This window comes from Citrus clementina, unplaced genomic scaffold (assembly GCF_000493195.1).
Source record: "Citrus clementina cultivar Clemenules unplaced genomic scaffold, Citrus_clementina_v1.0 scaffold_1, whole genome shotgun sequence".
NCBI classification, from domain to species: Eukaryota; Viridiplantae; Streptophyta; class Magnoliopsida; order Sapindales; family Rutaceae; genus Citrus; species Citrus x clementina.
This window is the reverse complement of record NW_006263303.1, coordinates 18,356,636-18,372,275: the sequence shown is the minus strand read 5'-3', so window position 1 is coordinate 18,372,275 and position 15,640 is coordinate 18,356,636. Positions and strand designations below refer to the sequence as shown.

Here is a 15,640-nt window from a genome sequence, read left to right as displayed (position 1 = left end):
AAAAAAAAAAGTGCTCACAAATAGATATTTACATGAGAACAAAGGCACAAAGCAAACTATGTATTACATTAGGATATCATCTCTTACAGCCACACACTCTTCCACATTTTCATGGGTTCACAGTTGAGAAGAGAAAAAACCTTTCAAGATGAAAAAGTTACAGAAGTTCCCAGACTGGCATAAATCGTAGCTCACTTAGCTTGCGTATCTCATCCTCACAAAATTGCACTCGCCTATCCAACGTATTCCGAATAGACTCCATAACCTTGGATTCTAAATCTTCCCAAAAGTTTGGTTCAGGGCCATGTATGTCGAATTTACAACACCTGAAGCATTTGTTTAGAGTATTAAAAAGGGAAATAATAGAAACTTGATAAATACCCCATTGCAATCTACCAACACATGTTTGACAAGAAAGGATTTATAAATAGGCATATTGTCATATCATGAGTAGCCAAATAGATGATGCTTTTGAATCATTGTCATTGACAACTTTGCAATTATTAGGAACCAATATTTTCATCAATTAATTGGAATTTGCTTCTTACACGTTAAAGCAATCACAATCATTGACAATAATGAACATATTCAAGGAAACAGAAATTCATGAGTGCTATTCCATGGTGACATATTTTTTGCTATATTAAGGGATTGCAGTCATCCTTTTTCTTCATAATCTAGACAGGGAGGGTCTGAATTTACCATATACTGTTGTTTTAGAGGGTCGGGCAGGTACATATGGCTTGTTTTAGGTTAGATTAATCTCAACACTCATTTCGTGTAGGTATTTTGTTTTTGATGTTCCAGACTGATCTGATTTTGGGGGATTGCTTGTTCCCATTTTTTTGAATCTCTCCTTTTCTTAAGTACAGCATTTATACTTTCCCATGTATATAAAGAAATTAATATCAGCCTAATACAATACCCTGATGTGAGATTGTTCACTTTGTGAATGTCAATCTCTAAGCAGCTTAAGCCATAAAGTGCACCATGTACTAAACAAAGTACAATACATGAACATGATCAGTAGGTTAGCCGTTAAATAGAATAGTGGTCAGATTCATTAATTCAAGTATAAAGACAATGCTAAGAACTGAAATTTTACCTTTCTCTCTTCTTGGAGTTAAAATCAACTTCAAGTTTGGCAAATACTTTTTTCGCCATTTTGTTAGCTTGATCATTGTTTGGGTGAGCTTTTGACACAAATACGATAAACCATTCCCTCTCATCATTCTGGGTAATTAATTTCAGTCGTGGTTTAAGGATGGTTTTGAACTCATCAAGATCCTGGAGAAAAAATAATAATAAGGAAGTACAGCACACAAAGTTTGCCAACCGTGCAATAAAACAAAAAAGCAGGCGAAAAGCGTAAAATTTCAGCTACCAATTAAGTCCAAGTTACCTCACATGTCACGAGAACCACAGTTGCATACGGTTCTCGAAACCAAAATAGCAGCTGCTCTTGCGGAAATCTGCTGCGAAGTCTTGCATCTGTTGTCAATATAAATTCAGCAGGCAATTTCTCCACAAACACAGGATTACGTGTCTTGTTGTTCAAACAAGCTCTTTTAAATGGCAACTGCTCCTCAAATCCACTCTGAATAGTTGGCCACAAATCGCTCACATCTTCAACTGCAAATCAGTTCATGGTAAAATCATCAACAATAAACACAAGAAAGCAATCATTGCTTCATCACTATAATCTCACCATCATATCACTCTTCATAACATCAATAGTAACATTTCCCCTTTTTTTTGCATGAATTAATTTTATATAAAAAAAATTCCTATTCCAATTTCCAAAACTATATATATATTTTTTTGTTGTTTCAATATTAACGCAAATGACTAACGATATAAAAAATTAAACTCAACTTAGTCTTTATACTAATTTTAAGTAACTAATCGAACACTGAAAAGCGAAAAGAAGAAGACAATTGACGGACAATACTGAGATGCACACGTACAGTTAACAAAACTTGATCCAAGCGCAATCGGATAAAACGACAACGTTAAAAAGAGAAATTTGAAAATTGTTAGTAATAATGAGATGAGATTTACCTGCAATTACGATGCGATCGCACGTGCTCTTGATCGACTGAAACTGAGCTAAATAATTCGCCATTCCTTTGTCGATCTACAAACACCGCATGCAATCCATGGATCAATTAGAAACACATTTACAGATGAATGTGTATGCGCCGGCAGCGAGCGAGCGAGAGTGAGAGAGCTCTCGTTTTACTACGTGTTGTAATTAGACTATACTTCAAACCTTGAGAGGATTTTTGTTATATATTTGTTAATCAAAATGAATTATACAAATGTAATTTAATATCTAAAGGAGAGGGGGGAAAAAAAGGGGTTGAGATTGCTTTTAATTACAAACCATTTGGCTGGTTGGTACGGCCATGGGTGGATTTCAGAGTAAATTTAGTAGGAGATTAATTTTAAATGGTTTTCACATTTATAAATATGGTGTAGTCACTAGAAATTTTAGAATTTTGCTTGTAGTTGCAGAGATTTTAATTTGGGGAATTTTGTTTAATGCAAGCAAAAAATAAAATAAAAAAGCAACTAACAAAACAAAAATCTAAGATTTAGGCTCAAACTTTGTCTAAAGTTTTAAAGACTATTTGTCATTTTATTAGAATGAAAAAGAAGTTAATAAAATAAAAATCAGACAACTGACTACTACAATTTTTATTTCACAAAATATAAAATTATGTTTTTAGTACAAATGTAAAATTTATATATCAAGTGTGCAGAATCTAAATAAGCCTTTCTAAACTAAATTTTTAATATTTCATTTAAAAACTTAAAATTTTTTTTTTAAAAAAAAAAAACCTTTTAAAGCCTTGTAAAGCATTCACTCCTGATACTAGCTACCTCTCTCGCTCCTAAAACTAAACCTGCAGGGGCAATCTAGTCATTATGGAACCAAAACCATACGAAAACCAATCGAAGACTACCAGATAAGCTTTTAGTCGCAAGCAGTGGATTAAACCCGCCAAAATCCCCGCTCTATCAGCAAGTACCAACCTTCCTTTCCGTTCATGGCCTTCACTTTATCCTCTCCCATTCTCCCTCACAAGCTCTCTTTCAGTTTCTCCGCCGCTCCAAAGCGCTCTTTTCTCTCATCCCAGTTCACATTTCTACTCAACAGGAATGAAGCTACAAGATTTGGCCATTTCAAGATTCACTGCAAGCGTACAAACATTAATGATACAAGGGTAAGTTTTTTTTTGTCCTTTTTCCTCGTGGAATTGATAATTTCGTGTATTTAGTTGTAAATGGTTTCAAAATTTCGGGGGCGCGATAATGTTAATGTAGGAGTCTAGGAGATTTGTGATTACACCATCTGAGCTCTTCTTATTAATCAATGCTATGCAATTCTTTATGAAATTATGGAAAATTGCTTTCTAGAACAAATGTTATATGGTGATTAGTTTAATTTTGAAATGCATATTGTTTGTTTTCGAATGGTGTGAAACTTATTAAAGTATCTTTGGTTTATATGTAAACCCCATTTTGACGAAAAATTAATTAGTTGAGAGCTACTTACTCATAAAAATGACTGTGATCATTCGACTTGAGGCATTGCTGTAGGTTTTGTTATTTATTTCTCTGACTATATGCATTAGATACTAAATTTATGAAATAGTGGTCAGATGATTGCAAACTAATGGTGGGTGGAAAAGGTGTCAATTTGGCCTAGTTGGTAATGTTGCCTGGTAACTATATTAGAGACCCCAGATTGGGGTTTGTATTGAGGACCACAGGTCATATCTGGCCTATGTCATGGAATAGGCATGTTAGTCTATTTGAATTTGTAATCCATCCATTCCTTTTACTTATACTTCTTAAGATTCTTGTAGATTGCTTTCTCCTTTACTACCTTCATCAGTGTGCATGGCAGTCATGGTGGTGGTGGAGGTAATCATAGAGATGAATAGGAAGGGATTTGGAGTGTGGTTTATCACAAAAGCTGTCTGTGGCCGGGTGCTTAAAGGGATAGTAGAAATAGCTACAGAATTACTATTGGTGTCATGTTTGAACTAGTAAAGTGCCATAGTTGTCTAGCAGATGTGTCCCTTTCCATCTAGTGATGGCTATTCTGTTCATTCAATATAAGTTTTTTCGAATAGCGAGTTACCCTTTATTTATAACCCCTTCCACTGCTTAAACACAGGAACCAAGTTTAGCAAATTACAAATGTTATAATGTCACGTTTCAGTAACATAACAACTATCCTATACTGTTGCAGCCAATTTTGTGTCTAGTATAGTTAAAATCTGCTCTGATTTGCCCGATTCAGTTCTTATCTTCTTACTGAATGATTAGAGCTATACTTTTGGACCAGAAGAAAGATGAAACTATATTTCTCTATTGAGCTCCTCCTTGCTTTTAAATGGATTTCCGATTATGCAGGAACCAGTGCACCAGCATGATCTTCCTACCAAATTATTCATATCAACTTTTCAACATGGAATGAAAACAGTAAAGACTTTGATTGCAACAATTCTTATTTTTGTCCAAATTTCTACTCCACTATGCTTGGTTGGCTGGGACTTTTGGTCAGTTTTCCCCGCAAATGCAGTGCTTTATTCTCCTGACACAAAGGTCCCAAGAACTGGAGAACTTGCTTTGAGAAGGGCTATCCCTGCAAATGCAAACATGAAGGCAATACAGGTGGTACTAGTAACATAATTTTTTTCCATTTCTCTAACTTACTTTGTAATCAGTAGCTTTTTCTTTTAAGGCTTCTTTGGAGGATATATCATTTTTGCTAAGGATTCCACAGAGAAAACCTTACGGAACCATGGAGGGTAATGTGAAGAAAGCACTAAAGGTATTATTTGTCCAATTTTCTCCCTCTCTCTCTCTCTCTCTCTCTCTCTTTTCTTAAGAAACAATGTATTAAGAATGAGAATAACCTTCTATCTACGAGTAGTCTTAATATATATTTTGCAGCCCAGCGAGTGTTAAAAAAATCAACTAACAGAGACTTATTTCACTTTGTAAACCTTCAGCCATTAACTTCTTTTCTTCTCTCGTTATCCAAGTCATCTATTATGATTCAGTTTCCGGAAATTTGCATTATTGTTTTTCTTTCCTGACTTTAGATAGCAATGGACGAAAAGGACTCTATACTGTCAAGTATTCCAGCGGATCTAAAGGAAAAGGGTTCTACACTGTATGCATCTCTCATTGACGGGAAGGTATAAGAATTTACTTGGAAATAAGAAGTACAGGTTAATTTAATGTGAGAAAACACTTAGAATCTTTGTATATCTTTCACTCATATTGACTAACTACTACGTCCAATGTTGGGTTGATTAAGAACATTTACAATGTATAATGACCTATGAAGTGCTATAAGCATTTTAATTTCTCCCACTTGTTTACATGTCTACAAAGAGCCACAATTACATGTCTGCAGAATTACATGCTTTCAAGAAACCGAAAATGTAAAGAAAGCTCTTTATGTTTTATAAGCTACAGTTATTTTGTTTACACGACAGCAGTCTTCAAAGGAATAATTTATCTATAAAATGCTCATGTAATTGATTACAAAATCTGCTTGCATGGTCCATTGCTGAACACACTTAAATGATATTATAGTTTTCTTTTCTGTAGGGTGGACTGCAAGCACTTCTAAAGTGTATCAAGGATCAGGACCCAGATAAAGTATCTGTTGGCCTTGCATCTTCACTGGATACAGTTGCAGAACTGGAGTTGCTACAGGTTTTGCGGTTCCTTTGTAATTTTAGATGATCCTTCTATGATCCGCATATCTATTCGACAAATGACTTGACTTTCTTCAGTTTCCAGTAATTTTAAATTGATAGTTATGCAACTTGGATCATATGAGAACGTGTAAAAATCTCAAGTTAATATTATTGTTTGCAACAGGCTCCTGGGTTATCCTTTTTGTTGCCAGAGCAATACAAGAAATATCCGAGGTCAGTATTTTCTGTTGATTGTCTTATAACTTCTAATTCTCTATTTTAGTGACGGTGGTTATATGGGTATCATAGAAAGTGATGTTACTCAAACAAGTTATTCTAGTGTCTGTCCTTATGGTTGTTTCTATTTCCATATCCACAATGAGTCAAATCTTGTTGTAGAAACGCAAGTATTTTTATTGGTATTGTATGATTCTGAATTAGAATGTGGTACTCTTTTATTTTTAGGTTACCAGGGAGAGGAATTGTCGAACTTACCATTGAGAAGGGAGATGGTTCATCATTTTCTCCCGAAGCTGGTGGTGAACCAAGGAAAACTGCCACAATTCAGGTAGATGAATTTAACTTAATTAAGCATCATTATGTGTTTTCCTTTTTTATTTTTCATTTTTAGAAAAGGATAACTATGGTAAGCTGCATGCATTAGTTCTTGTTAATTTTCTAGAAGTCTTAGGTTTATTAATTTCTGCAAACTTATGAATTTCCTTTCATCAAAATGAGCTATTACATTGCTTCTATTCTTCTTAGTGTGTTATTGTGTTTTCTGCTAGTAATTTACTGTTAATTGATTCAGGTTGTTCTAGATGGATATTCAGCACCATTAACAGCTGGGAATGTCGCAAAGCTGGTAAGGTAGTTGAATCTCACCTCAGCCTTGTGATGTACTTTGTACAGTCATCATATAATCTGGATTTTTCCTGTTATTTTTCACTGTCTACTTTCAGGTTTGATGACTGCAGTGGTTTTTAAACAAATCTAAAGACTCAATAAACATTCTTTTCCTTGTATGGAAAACTTAGAATTACAGGAGTACGTGTACTCTCCTGATAAAATACATTAAACCATTCAATAAACTTTCAGGTGATTGATGGAGCATATGATGGGACAAGGCTAAATTGTACGAACCAAGCTGTTCTGACAGAAAAAGGTCTAGATAAGGGCAGTGATTACAATTTGCCCTTGGAAATAATGCCATCAGGGCAATTTGAGCCATTGTACAGGACAGCCTTAAACGTGCAGGTAAACATTGCATGTTTTGATGCAGTTAACAATCCGTAACATTGCATGTTTTGATGCACTTAACAATACGTTATCTTACTTCTTAAAATTAAAAAAAAAAAACGTTATCTTACGTCTTCATTCTTTAATTTTCACTTGGAAGGATGGAGAATTGCCGGTTCTTCCTTTATCAGTATATGGAGCTGTTGCAATGGCACATAGTGAAGACTCAGAGGAATACTCTGCCCCGTATCAGTTTTTCTTCTACCTTTATGACAAAAGAAATGTGAGCAAATTACATCACATCATTAGAACCGAGACATAACAGGCTTTTGTTCAACATGTCCCTATTCCTTTTCCGTATGGTCTCTACTTTGCTTTTGATTTATCTAGACTGATATATTCTCACATGTACTTGTTCTGTAGGCTGGCCTAGGGGGGTTATCTTTCGATGAAGGGCAATTTTCCGTTTTTGGGTAAATTATTAAACCTCTATCATGTTATTTTCTTTTTTATCTTGGCTAGCGGCTGTAAGCAAGCTAGAGACCGTTTGGTGCTTGAACTGATTATACTTTTCTTCTAATTTGCAGGTACACAACGGTGGGGAGAGACATTCTGCCACAGATCAAAACTGGGGATGTCATTCAATCTGCGAAGCTTATCGAAGGTCAAGATCGCCTTGTATTGCCAAATGAGAGTTGATTTGCGGATTATCTTCATCTCCTTTCCTGACTTTTTGCTGTATTCCCAAATGAGAGTTGCATTTTTAAAGAATAAACAGCTTTTTAGTCGACCTTTCTATTCCTGTAGGAACGTCTCATAGTTCGTATGCCATCAAGAACTAAAATCTTTAAAGCCCCCAGTTTTGCCAAAGAAAGCACAATTTACGGCAAAATAGAAAATGGATGTCATGAAAACCATATATTTACATGAAGGAGAGTGTGACAGGCAGCTGAAAATATTATACAAGCTTCCTAGTAATATGAGAGGAAGTTTGCATGTATTATTATTACACAATAACTCGATAATTAACGAATTACAATGCATCTTCATTGTGAGAAATATGAAACAGAAAGCAATTAGCTTGCTTAAGAGTTCTGTACAAATCATCATAAATCAAACCACTTCCCTAAAGCAAACTTCACTTTAGAAATCATACCTCGATTCATTTCATTTGCTTCTGCACAGTCGTTCCTTCGAAGAACTAGCATTTGCAAATTGCTTTGGCCTCGTGACGTTTCGCTGATCATAAGAAACAAGATTCCAATAAGCTTTGCTTTATTTATTTATTTATTTATTTATCTATTTATTTATTTTTGTTTTTAACATAAAAAGGGAAGAATTGAAGATGATGACAGAAATAAAAAAGAAAAAGATTTCTTAAACGAATGGAGTGAAGTATTGAAGAACTTACAGAGGTACTCTTAACTCCACCAGTATCCACGGACGAGTGCGAGGAGGCTTTTAGTGTTGGGATCATCCCACTCCAGTGCATCCCAGCAATCTTTGTCAATGTCGATCCTAAGAGAGCGGGGATTTAATGGTTGGCCATTTACAAGATGGGGAAGCAAGACAGGCAACCTCTTTATCTCTGGACATCGCAACACAACAATGGTTTCCAGAGAATTACAAACTAATGTCGAACGACGGCTACAAATGCTCATTAAATTTGGTAGTTCTTTCAAAGAGAGAACTCTTAATTTGGGAAGAGCCAATGATTTGATGGAATTATTTCCTGCTGCTTCATTGTTTTCTCCTTCTTCATCATCATCTGACGCGGCTATTATTTCCTCAAGTCCTCCACAATACGTAACTTGAATCTCTTCCAAGTTTTGGAGCGATGGTAGCAACTCAGGCGAGAACAGCTTTCGTATTTTACCACAATCAGACATGATTAACCTCTTGAGACAAAAAACAATGTTTGGCGGTGATGGTGTTTGTGTTCGTAGTGAGGAAGCATTAACTTCGTCTTCTGCAATTTGAAAAATGGCCTTCAAGTCGACCAACCGTTGAAGCAACAAGTACTCAAGGGTCTCGAGGATGCCGTAACAGGAGGACAAACAAAACACAAACTCCATCTCGTAGCACCTGTAAATCACGCATTCCCTCAAGTCAGTTGTATCTTTCAAAGAAGGAACATCCCTTAAGCTTCTCATACCACCACACGCATTAAAATGCAATTGCTGAATGTCACGAGGGAGCACAACAGAATTTTCACAAATACGTAACTCAACAAGTGAAACATATTTATCCCACTCCCCGCGTGCATATGTATAAGCGTTCTTCTCCACAGTAAAATAATACTTGCTGAGTCTTCTTCGGGATTGCAGAGATAAGTACCGATGATAGTCTTGCAGATGATCGAATCGCACTCCAAAAATTTCCAATTTCATCAATCTCAAAATGTCTTCTGCGTTTTCAAAGGCAACGCGATCCAACCGCAAGTGCTGAATACGGGAGAGATTCGATAACATACCATCAGGAATTTGTAGAATTCGTGTCCAATTCAAATCAAGGTACGTGAGATGTGCCAACATTTCCAATCCTTGAGGAACGACGTCAATTTCCGTGCCTCCAAGATCCAACTTCTTTAAAGCGCTAAGTTTGGCCAAAGAAGGCACATGCCTTAGCCTAAAGCAACCATGAACCATCAATGCTGTGAGGTTTATTAAACCGGATATGGAATCTGGCAGACGCAGAAGATTACTATTTCCAGACAGATCGAGAATCTTTAGCCCAGTCAAGTGTTCAAAGAAGGATTCAGGAATCTCTTCTATGTAATTATGCTGCAACAACAACGTTGAGAGTGATCTACACCCTGAAGATGGGAAGTTGGAGGGAATTCTTGTTATACGGCACCGCATTAAAGAAACCTTCTCGACATCATCTTTCCATTCTTCCTCAAGAAGTAGCGCTCCGAATTTTCCAGCTTCTACTAAATACCGAGGACTCCCAGTAGTAATATCCAATGCCATCTCTCTTACAAGATCATGCATCTTTACACATTTCCCATCTTCGGCACTTTCTAACAAACAATTCTCTTTTAGCTTATGTAAAATTGCAAGACCCTTGTAATGCATTGCTTGTCTAGTCTCCATTACATCTATGAGCCCCTCGACAATCCAATATTCTATGAGCTCCTCTTTAGGAATATCGAAGTCTTCAGGATACAATGCGCAATATAAAAAGCAATGCTTTATTTTCGAATCCATCAAACGATCATAACTAAACTTCAATCTTGGAATTACCTTATCTCGGATACCCTCAACACTGCTTGAGTGCTTTTTTAATTCGTTTAATGCATTCTTCCACAAGTCAACATCTTTCACATCCCTCATACTGCTAGCTACTGTAACAATTGCGAGAGGCAGACCAGCACACTGCTCCAGCACTTGTTTCAAAATTGGTTCTATAGTCGGAATGTGCAAAAGGCGATCTCCAACATGCTTCGAGAACAAACGCAATGCCTCGTCTTCTGAAAGCAAATCAACTGGGATCTCCTCACAACCCATAGATCGAGCCACTTCTTTTGAACGTGTTGTTAAAACTAATTTGCACCCATTGTCTACAGTTGGCTCAGGGATTCCAACCTCATCGAGGGAAAACATCTCCCACACATCATCTAAAATCAATGCATACCTCTTTCTTTCTTTCAACATTTTTGACAACTGTGCCGCCCGCATGATTTTATCCGTAGCTGATAGACTTTTTTTCAAGGCAGATGCAATGTCTTCCTGTATCTCCTTGACATCAAATTCTTGGGACACAGTCACCCAAATTACTGTATCAAACTTGGTTTCCTTCAAGAGCTCGTTGTGGACATGCTTCATGATCGTTGTCTTTCCTATCCCGCCCATCCCACAAACTCCAATCTTGCATACTGTGCTACCCATCAAGTGTCCCCGAACTTTTTCTTTGACAGTAGCTTCACCGACCAGTTCTTGCGTTGGTATCAGCTGCCCAACATTTGACCCAACATTTGAAGGAGGATCAATTACCAAACTAGTAGGAAAACTACCTTGATCATAAACTTCAATTAGTTCCTTGCTCTTCTCGTCAATAAGTTTCCCCAGACAAGCACGAGATACATATCTGCATTTACCGGCTTTATCTTCTAGACTCTGTGCCTCATTACTCACTTTCTCTGCTTTCTTTAACCATTTTTCGACTTCTTTCTTTGGTGTCTTTCCAGAATGACACTCTGCACTCAATCTTAACTCCACATCTTCCTTGCGGCAATTCAGATCTTCCTTCTTGCTTCTAAGAGTATCCAAAAATATCTTAAGGTTTCTGTGATAGTTCCAGTATTTACAAATTGGAGGTCCTACAAAGTTTATGATTTCAATGACTGCCCCTGGCTCCATTTCCCTGTATTATATAGATAGATTTGAGCATGAGATTGTTATTCTATCTGCTGTGAAAACTTTTAAATGGTAAGAATTCCTAACACATTCACATTGTTTCAGACATCTTTAAAATCAAAACAAAGAACTTCACTTTTTTAAAGGATAAATAATTACTCCAATATGAACCAATTTGCGTGTTCTTGCGTTTATAGCGTGTTTGGTTACAGGATAAGAACATTTAATTGGATTATCTTTTATCTAATCATATATTTTGAAGGATTCTCCGTTTAATACCTTATGGGCAAATATCACGTACATCTTTATGTTTCAAACTTCATCAAAAATACCTCAAAATTTTTTTCTTTTGCAACTTTCCATTTTAAATTTACGAAGTGTATCACACTTAACTTTTCTATTAGCATCTATAGAGAATTTAACAGAAAAATTATAAAATGATCATTTTGCTATTAAATATAAAAACACTATTTATCGATCGTTATTTTAGATGCTTTTGAAATGTATTGTTATTTTGGATTGATGAGAACAAAATGCAAACTCTAAGTTCTCCCATAATTTATTTTACGTTGCAATTTTTTATTGATAGGGAACACAATGTAATGTTCAAAGTTTCTCACCATTGCTTTTTTGTTATTTTGAATGTATTTTGGATAACTATAATTTTTCTATTAGTGATTTATTATTGGTTAAGCTTTGTTATTATTGTCAAAGATATGTTACTCAGGATAGATCATATGAGAAGTGGTTCTTAATTTATGTTGCAAATGAGTTACAAATTAGCTAGGCTAGTTACTTAGGTGATTTTATATATACAAATTAATAGGTTTCATGAGTTTATATAGCTAATTAAATTCGTAGGGTTATTGGTCTAACAACTACAAAATGAAATCCATTTTTTGTTATTTAGCTAGCATTAAATAGACTTTTTATGATTAGGAGGAAAATAGTCATTTTGTTAATATTTTGTTAAATCTTCTAATGGAATTAATGAAGTAAAAAAGTCATACACTTTATAAAATTCTATTGGATAGTTGTAAAAGAAAAAAATTGGTGTAGTTTTGATAAAATGCTAAACATCGAGTCGTTGGTGGATATTTGCCCGTCTCCTATTGAGAGAAAAATTTATCCCATGGTTTCCCAAGATATAAATAACTTAGGATAACTCAAATATTTAAAAGAGACTTTTTAAAATTTACTCAATAAAAATATTTCCCTTTCTTATTAATAAATTAGTTTAATAATTATTGAATAAAATAGCAATGTAATTGAAATTTATGATAAAAAGTATAATTATTTTCAATAGTGAAAAAAAGTAATAGTTAAATATTCTTAATAATGATTATTTATTATTATTGTTACAACTAATAAATTTTGTAATCTAGTCCGATCTTATGCTCGCCAAACAAAAGACAAGAGAATACTCAATATACACTTTGCTTGGCATTGAATTAAAAGTTATATAATATCTTTATTGAGATAGAAGTTGCAGCTATGAAATAAAAGCTAGTAGGTATTTGGTAAATACATTAGTTATAGTTTTCATAAAAATTTGTATTAAAGTAAAGGGTTAATTCCACCCTAAAGGGAAAAAAAAAAGAAATATATCGGGTTTATTAATTTTTATAATTGAATTTTCACATTTTACACTTTAAACGTCAAAGATAACAACGAAACCAACGGTTGTAGGTGTGCGGTAGAAGAAGTTGAAACAATTGTGGGCAAAATAGAAAATTTTGGAAGGCTTGAGAGCAGGGCGCAATTAATCCTAAAATGAAAGGGTGATGACATCTTCACCCCATAGTTTTTATAAATCCACCTCGTTTCAAAAAATAATTACAAAAAATCCTTAATATTTTCAAGAAATTTCAAATGAAGAAGAATTTTAGAGAATTAATTTATTAAATCTCTCTTTTTATGACTTCAATTTCTTATTATATTTGATTACAAAAGTTTTTTGGGCATAAATTTTTTACTATTTTATTCTTATAAGGTAAAACCACCAAGAATTTACTTTAACTTCAATAGTTTTCTAATTTTATACTAAACTCATTTTTTCTAATTAATACTACTTTATTAGTATGATTATTAAACTTTAATTACACTACCATATGGTCTTTATGGCACAATATTCATGTAAATTATTGGGCTGTCAAATTTATGCTGTTTACATGTAAGGATAGTGAAAATAATAATTAAATTTTATTTAAAAATATTAGATTATAAGTCAGAAAATTAAATACCTAAATTATTAGATACAATAAGTCATGTTTATTGAGGCAATGTGGTCATTTTATATCATAATAATAAAATAGCAAAATAAAACTTAAATTAAGGTTTATAATCAAATATGATCAAAGAAACCTAAGAAAAAAATTAATAGAATGATTTAATTGATAGACTGTACAATACTTTTATTAATTTGTATTTTTTAAAAATATTGTGAACTCACTGTAATTATTTTTTAGAAGTGGGGTGGATTTACTACAATAATATGGTGGAAATATCCCCACCCAAAATAAAGTTTAAAACTTAATAAATTATATAATTACTAAATCAAATATACTATTACGTAAATAGTTATTATTTAATTTCTTAAATTATATTAAATCAACTATTCGGTAATTATAATGTATATTGAAAATATATTTGTCACTAGCAAACTTCTAAGTCGTGCAATAAATTAGGTAGGGGTGGACATCAACTCGTCTAACCCGTGAAACCGACCCAACTCATATGATTTTTTGTAGGTTGAGTTGAAAATTTTAATCCAACCCAACCCGTCAACTCATTTATGTGTGTGTGCGTGTGTGTGTGTTATTATATAAATTTTGATATTTAGTGTTCTGTATTAAATAAGAATTTTAAATAATGGACTTGTTTTTTTTTCCATTAATTATGTACGAATAATTTGATTGTTGAGTTTTGAAATGTTGGATTTGTTGTAAGGATTTTAATATTTGTGTTTTTTAATTTTTTTAATTAATTAATTTATTTTTGTTTAGATTAAAAAAAATAGATGTTTACAAAAACCCAACCCAATCAACCCAACCCGTAGTTCTGGGGATTGAATTTTTTTAACATGTTCTATATGCGGATTGAATTAGGTTAATATTCTACCCAACCAATTCAACCCGCCCACCCTTAAAATTAGGTACTATTGGACTTCCTTTTTTGCTAGCTGCTTAACAGCGCAATTACCGGACTTAAAAAGTCCTTAGAGACGGTGAAATCACCACCCAAAGCTGCGATTTCGCTGTGAGTGGCCTTTTAGGGGTAGGGCATCATACCACCATCAGCATCTGAAAGTGTGTTACACGCTTTAGTGTGTGAAGGTGGTGTTGCACTATGACTCACCGCATTAAACGACAGGTCAATGTGAAGCCACGGCTTTGGACAATAATTGCTCTATTATATACATTAACATTTATTTTGTTTTGTTTTTTTAGCAATTTTGGATGACTATGACCACCATTAGTTTTTTTTAAGGTGGAAATAAAATTTATTTATTTATTTATTAAATATTAAAAAATGGGTGGTGTAATTATATTTTTGATAACGTTTTGGGACAATATAAATATTTTATCATGTATAATGAGAGATAATCACCTCAGCTTTTAAGTTATAGATATACAAGTGTTTGTCAATATTTTAGAGTTGGTGTTTAAAAATTACAACTATCTAACTATAGTATCAAAACGGATCTGTAATCCTATAAAACATGCCCTTAACGTGCAATAAGATATAAAGAAAAAACTTATAAAGAAGGTTGGCTTAAATAAATTGTTTCCAAGATAGAATGCTAATGTATATAATAGAGTGTCATGCTTTCAACATTGTACAAACGTTCAGTCCAAAAACTATCATGAAAATAAATAATAACAATAATAACAATAATAACAATAATAAAAAAAGGTACCTGGTGCTGCTTTCTAATTCTACTTTAAAGGCAGGCAATCCAAACGGCCTTCATGTTTTAGGCTTCTTGAACAATGACTCTGACAAAGAGATTGTGTAGATAACGTTGTTAAGAAATTAATTAAGACAATGAGAGGAGAGAGCATTTATTAATTCCACCAAAATTATTTCACTTGCCTGAATAAATGGGCAGGGTTGGCCAATTCCTTGTCGAAGTTTTCTTGAGTGAATTGAAAAGACAAATTAAAAGATGAGAACTGCAGAGAATTGCGTAAAACCAGAATGCAAATTCTCTAATCTCTGTCACAGTTTTGTAGAAGGAAAGGCTAATCTTTCATTCTGGGATTGAGTCCAAACCAAGTGTGTTGTAATGTCAGCCAAGAATTATTCGGTGAA

At 34.0% G+C, this 15,640-nt stretch overlaps 3 protein-coding genes across 4 annotated transcripts in view; 1 reads left to right on the top strand and 2 right to left on the bottom strand.

Annotated features, from left to right (window-relative positions):
• LOC18054177 (trafficking protein particle complex II-specific subunit 130 homolog) overlaps positions 1–2,557 on the bottom strand; it is an 11,868-nt gene extending 9,311 nt beyond the window's left edge. The window contains 5 exon segments of the mRNA XM_006451890.2: positions 96–168; positions 170–326; positions 1,106–1,287; positions 1,403–1,632; positions 2,062–2,557. Of these exon segments, the coding sequence (XP_006451953.2) occupies positions 96–168; positions 170–326; positions 1,106–1,287; positions 1,403–1,632; positions 2,062–2,125 (706 nt within the window). The 5' untranslated portion in view covers positions 2,126–2,557.
• Positions 2,558–2,903: 346 nt separating this feature from the next.
• On the top strand, positions 2,904–8,001 carry LOC18054175 (peptidyl-prolyl cis-trans isomerase CYP37, chloroplastic). The gene is made up of 12 exons (XM_006451888.2): positions 2,904–3,230; positions 4,429–4,689; positions 4,760–4,849; positions 5,124–5,219; positions 5,638–5,745; positions 5,914–5,963; positions 6,195–6,297; positions 6,541–6,594; positions 6,828–6,986; positions 7,129–7,251; positions 7,392–7,441; positions 7,556–8,001. The coding sequence occupies exons 1-12, from the start codon at positions 3,054–3,056 to the stop codon at positions 7,665–7,667; spliced, it is 1,383 nt and encodes a 460-aa protein (XP_006451951.1). The 5' UTR covers positions 2,904–3,053; the 3' UTR covers positions 7,668–8,001.
• A 172-nt stretch (positions 8,002–8,173) lies between these two features.
• LOC18054174 (probable disease resistance protein At4g27220) lies at positions 8,174–15,308 on the bottom strand. 2 transcript variants are annotated; one of them, XM_024177996.1, is made up of 3 exons: positions 15,246–15,308; positions 8,380–11,333; positions 8,174–8,207 (listed from the first exon to the last, which is right to left on the bottom strand). In XM_024177996.1, the coding sequence occupies exon 2, from the start codon at positions 11,327–11,329 to the stop codon at positions 8,390–8,392; it is 2,940 nt and encodes a 979-aa protein (XP_024033764.1). In that variant the 5' UTR covers positions 11,330–11,333; positions 15,246–15,308; the 3' UTR covers positions 8,174–8,207; positions 8,380–8,389. The 2 variants fall into 2 exon arrangements, with proteins under 2 accessions (XP_024033764.1, XP_006451950.1); XM_006451887.2 differs by lacking the exon at positions 15,246–15,308 and having other exon boundaries at positions 8,380–11,417.
• Between the last annotated feature and the right edge of the window lie 332 nt (positions 15,309–15,640).

What these genes read in the sequence shown, in the direction of transcription:
- LOC18054175 (XM_006451888.2), top strand. Translation starts at nt 3,054, where the DNA reads ATGGCCTTCACTTTATCCTCTCCCATTCTCCCTCACAAGCTCTCTTTC. An exon ending in CAATACAAGAAATATCCGAG is followed by an intron (nt 5,964 to 6,194) that starts GTCAGTATTTTC and finishes TTTTATTTTTAG; the next exon opens with GTTACCAGGGAGAGGAATTG. An exon ending in GGGCAATTTTCCGTTTTTGG is followed by an intron (nt 7,442 to 7,555) that starts GTAAATTATTAA and finishes TCTAATTTGCAG; the next exon opens with GTACACAACGGTGGGGAGAG.
- LOC18054174 (XM_024177996.1), bottom strand. Translation starts at nt 11,329, where the DNA reads ATGGAGCCAGGGGCAGTCATTGAAATCATAAACTTTGTAGGACCTCCA.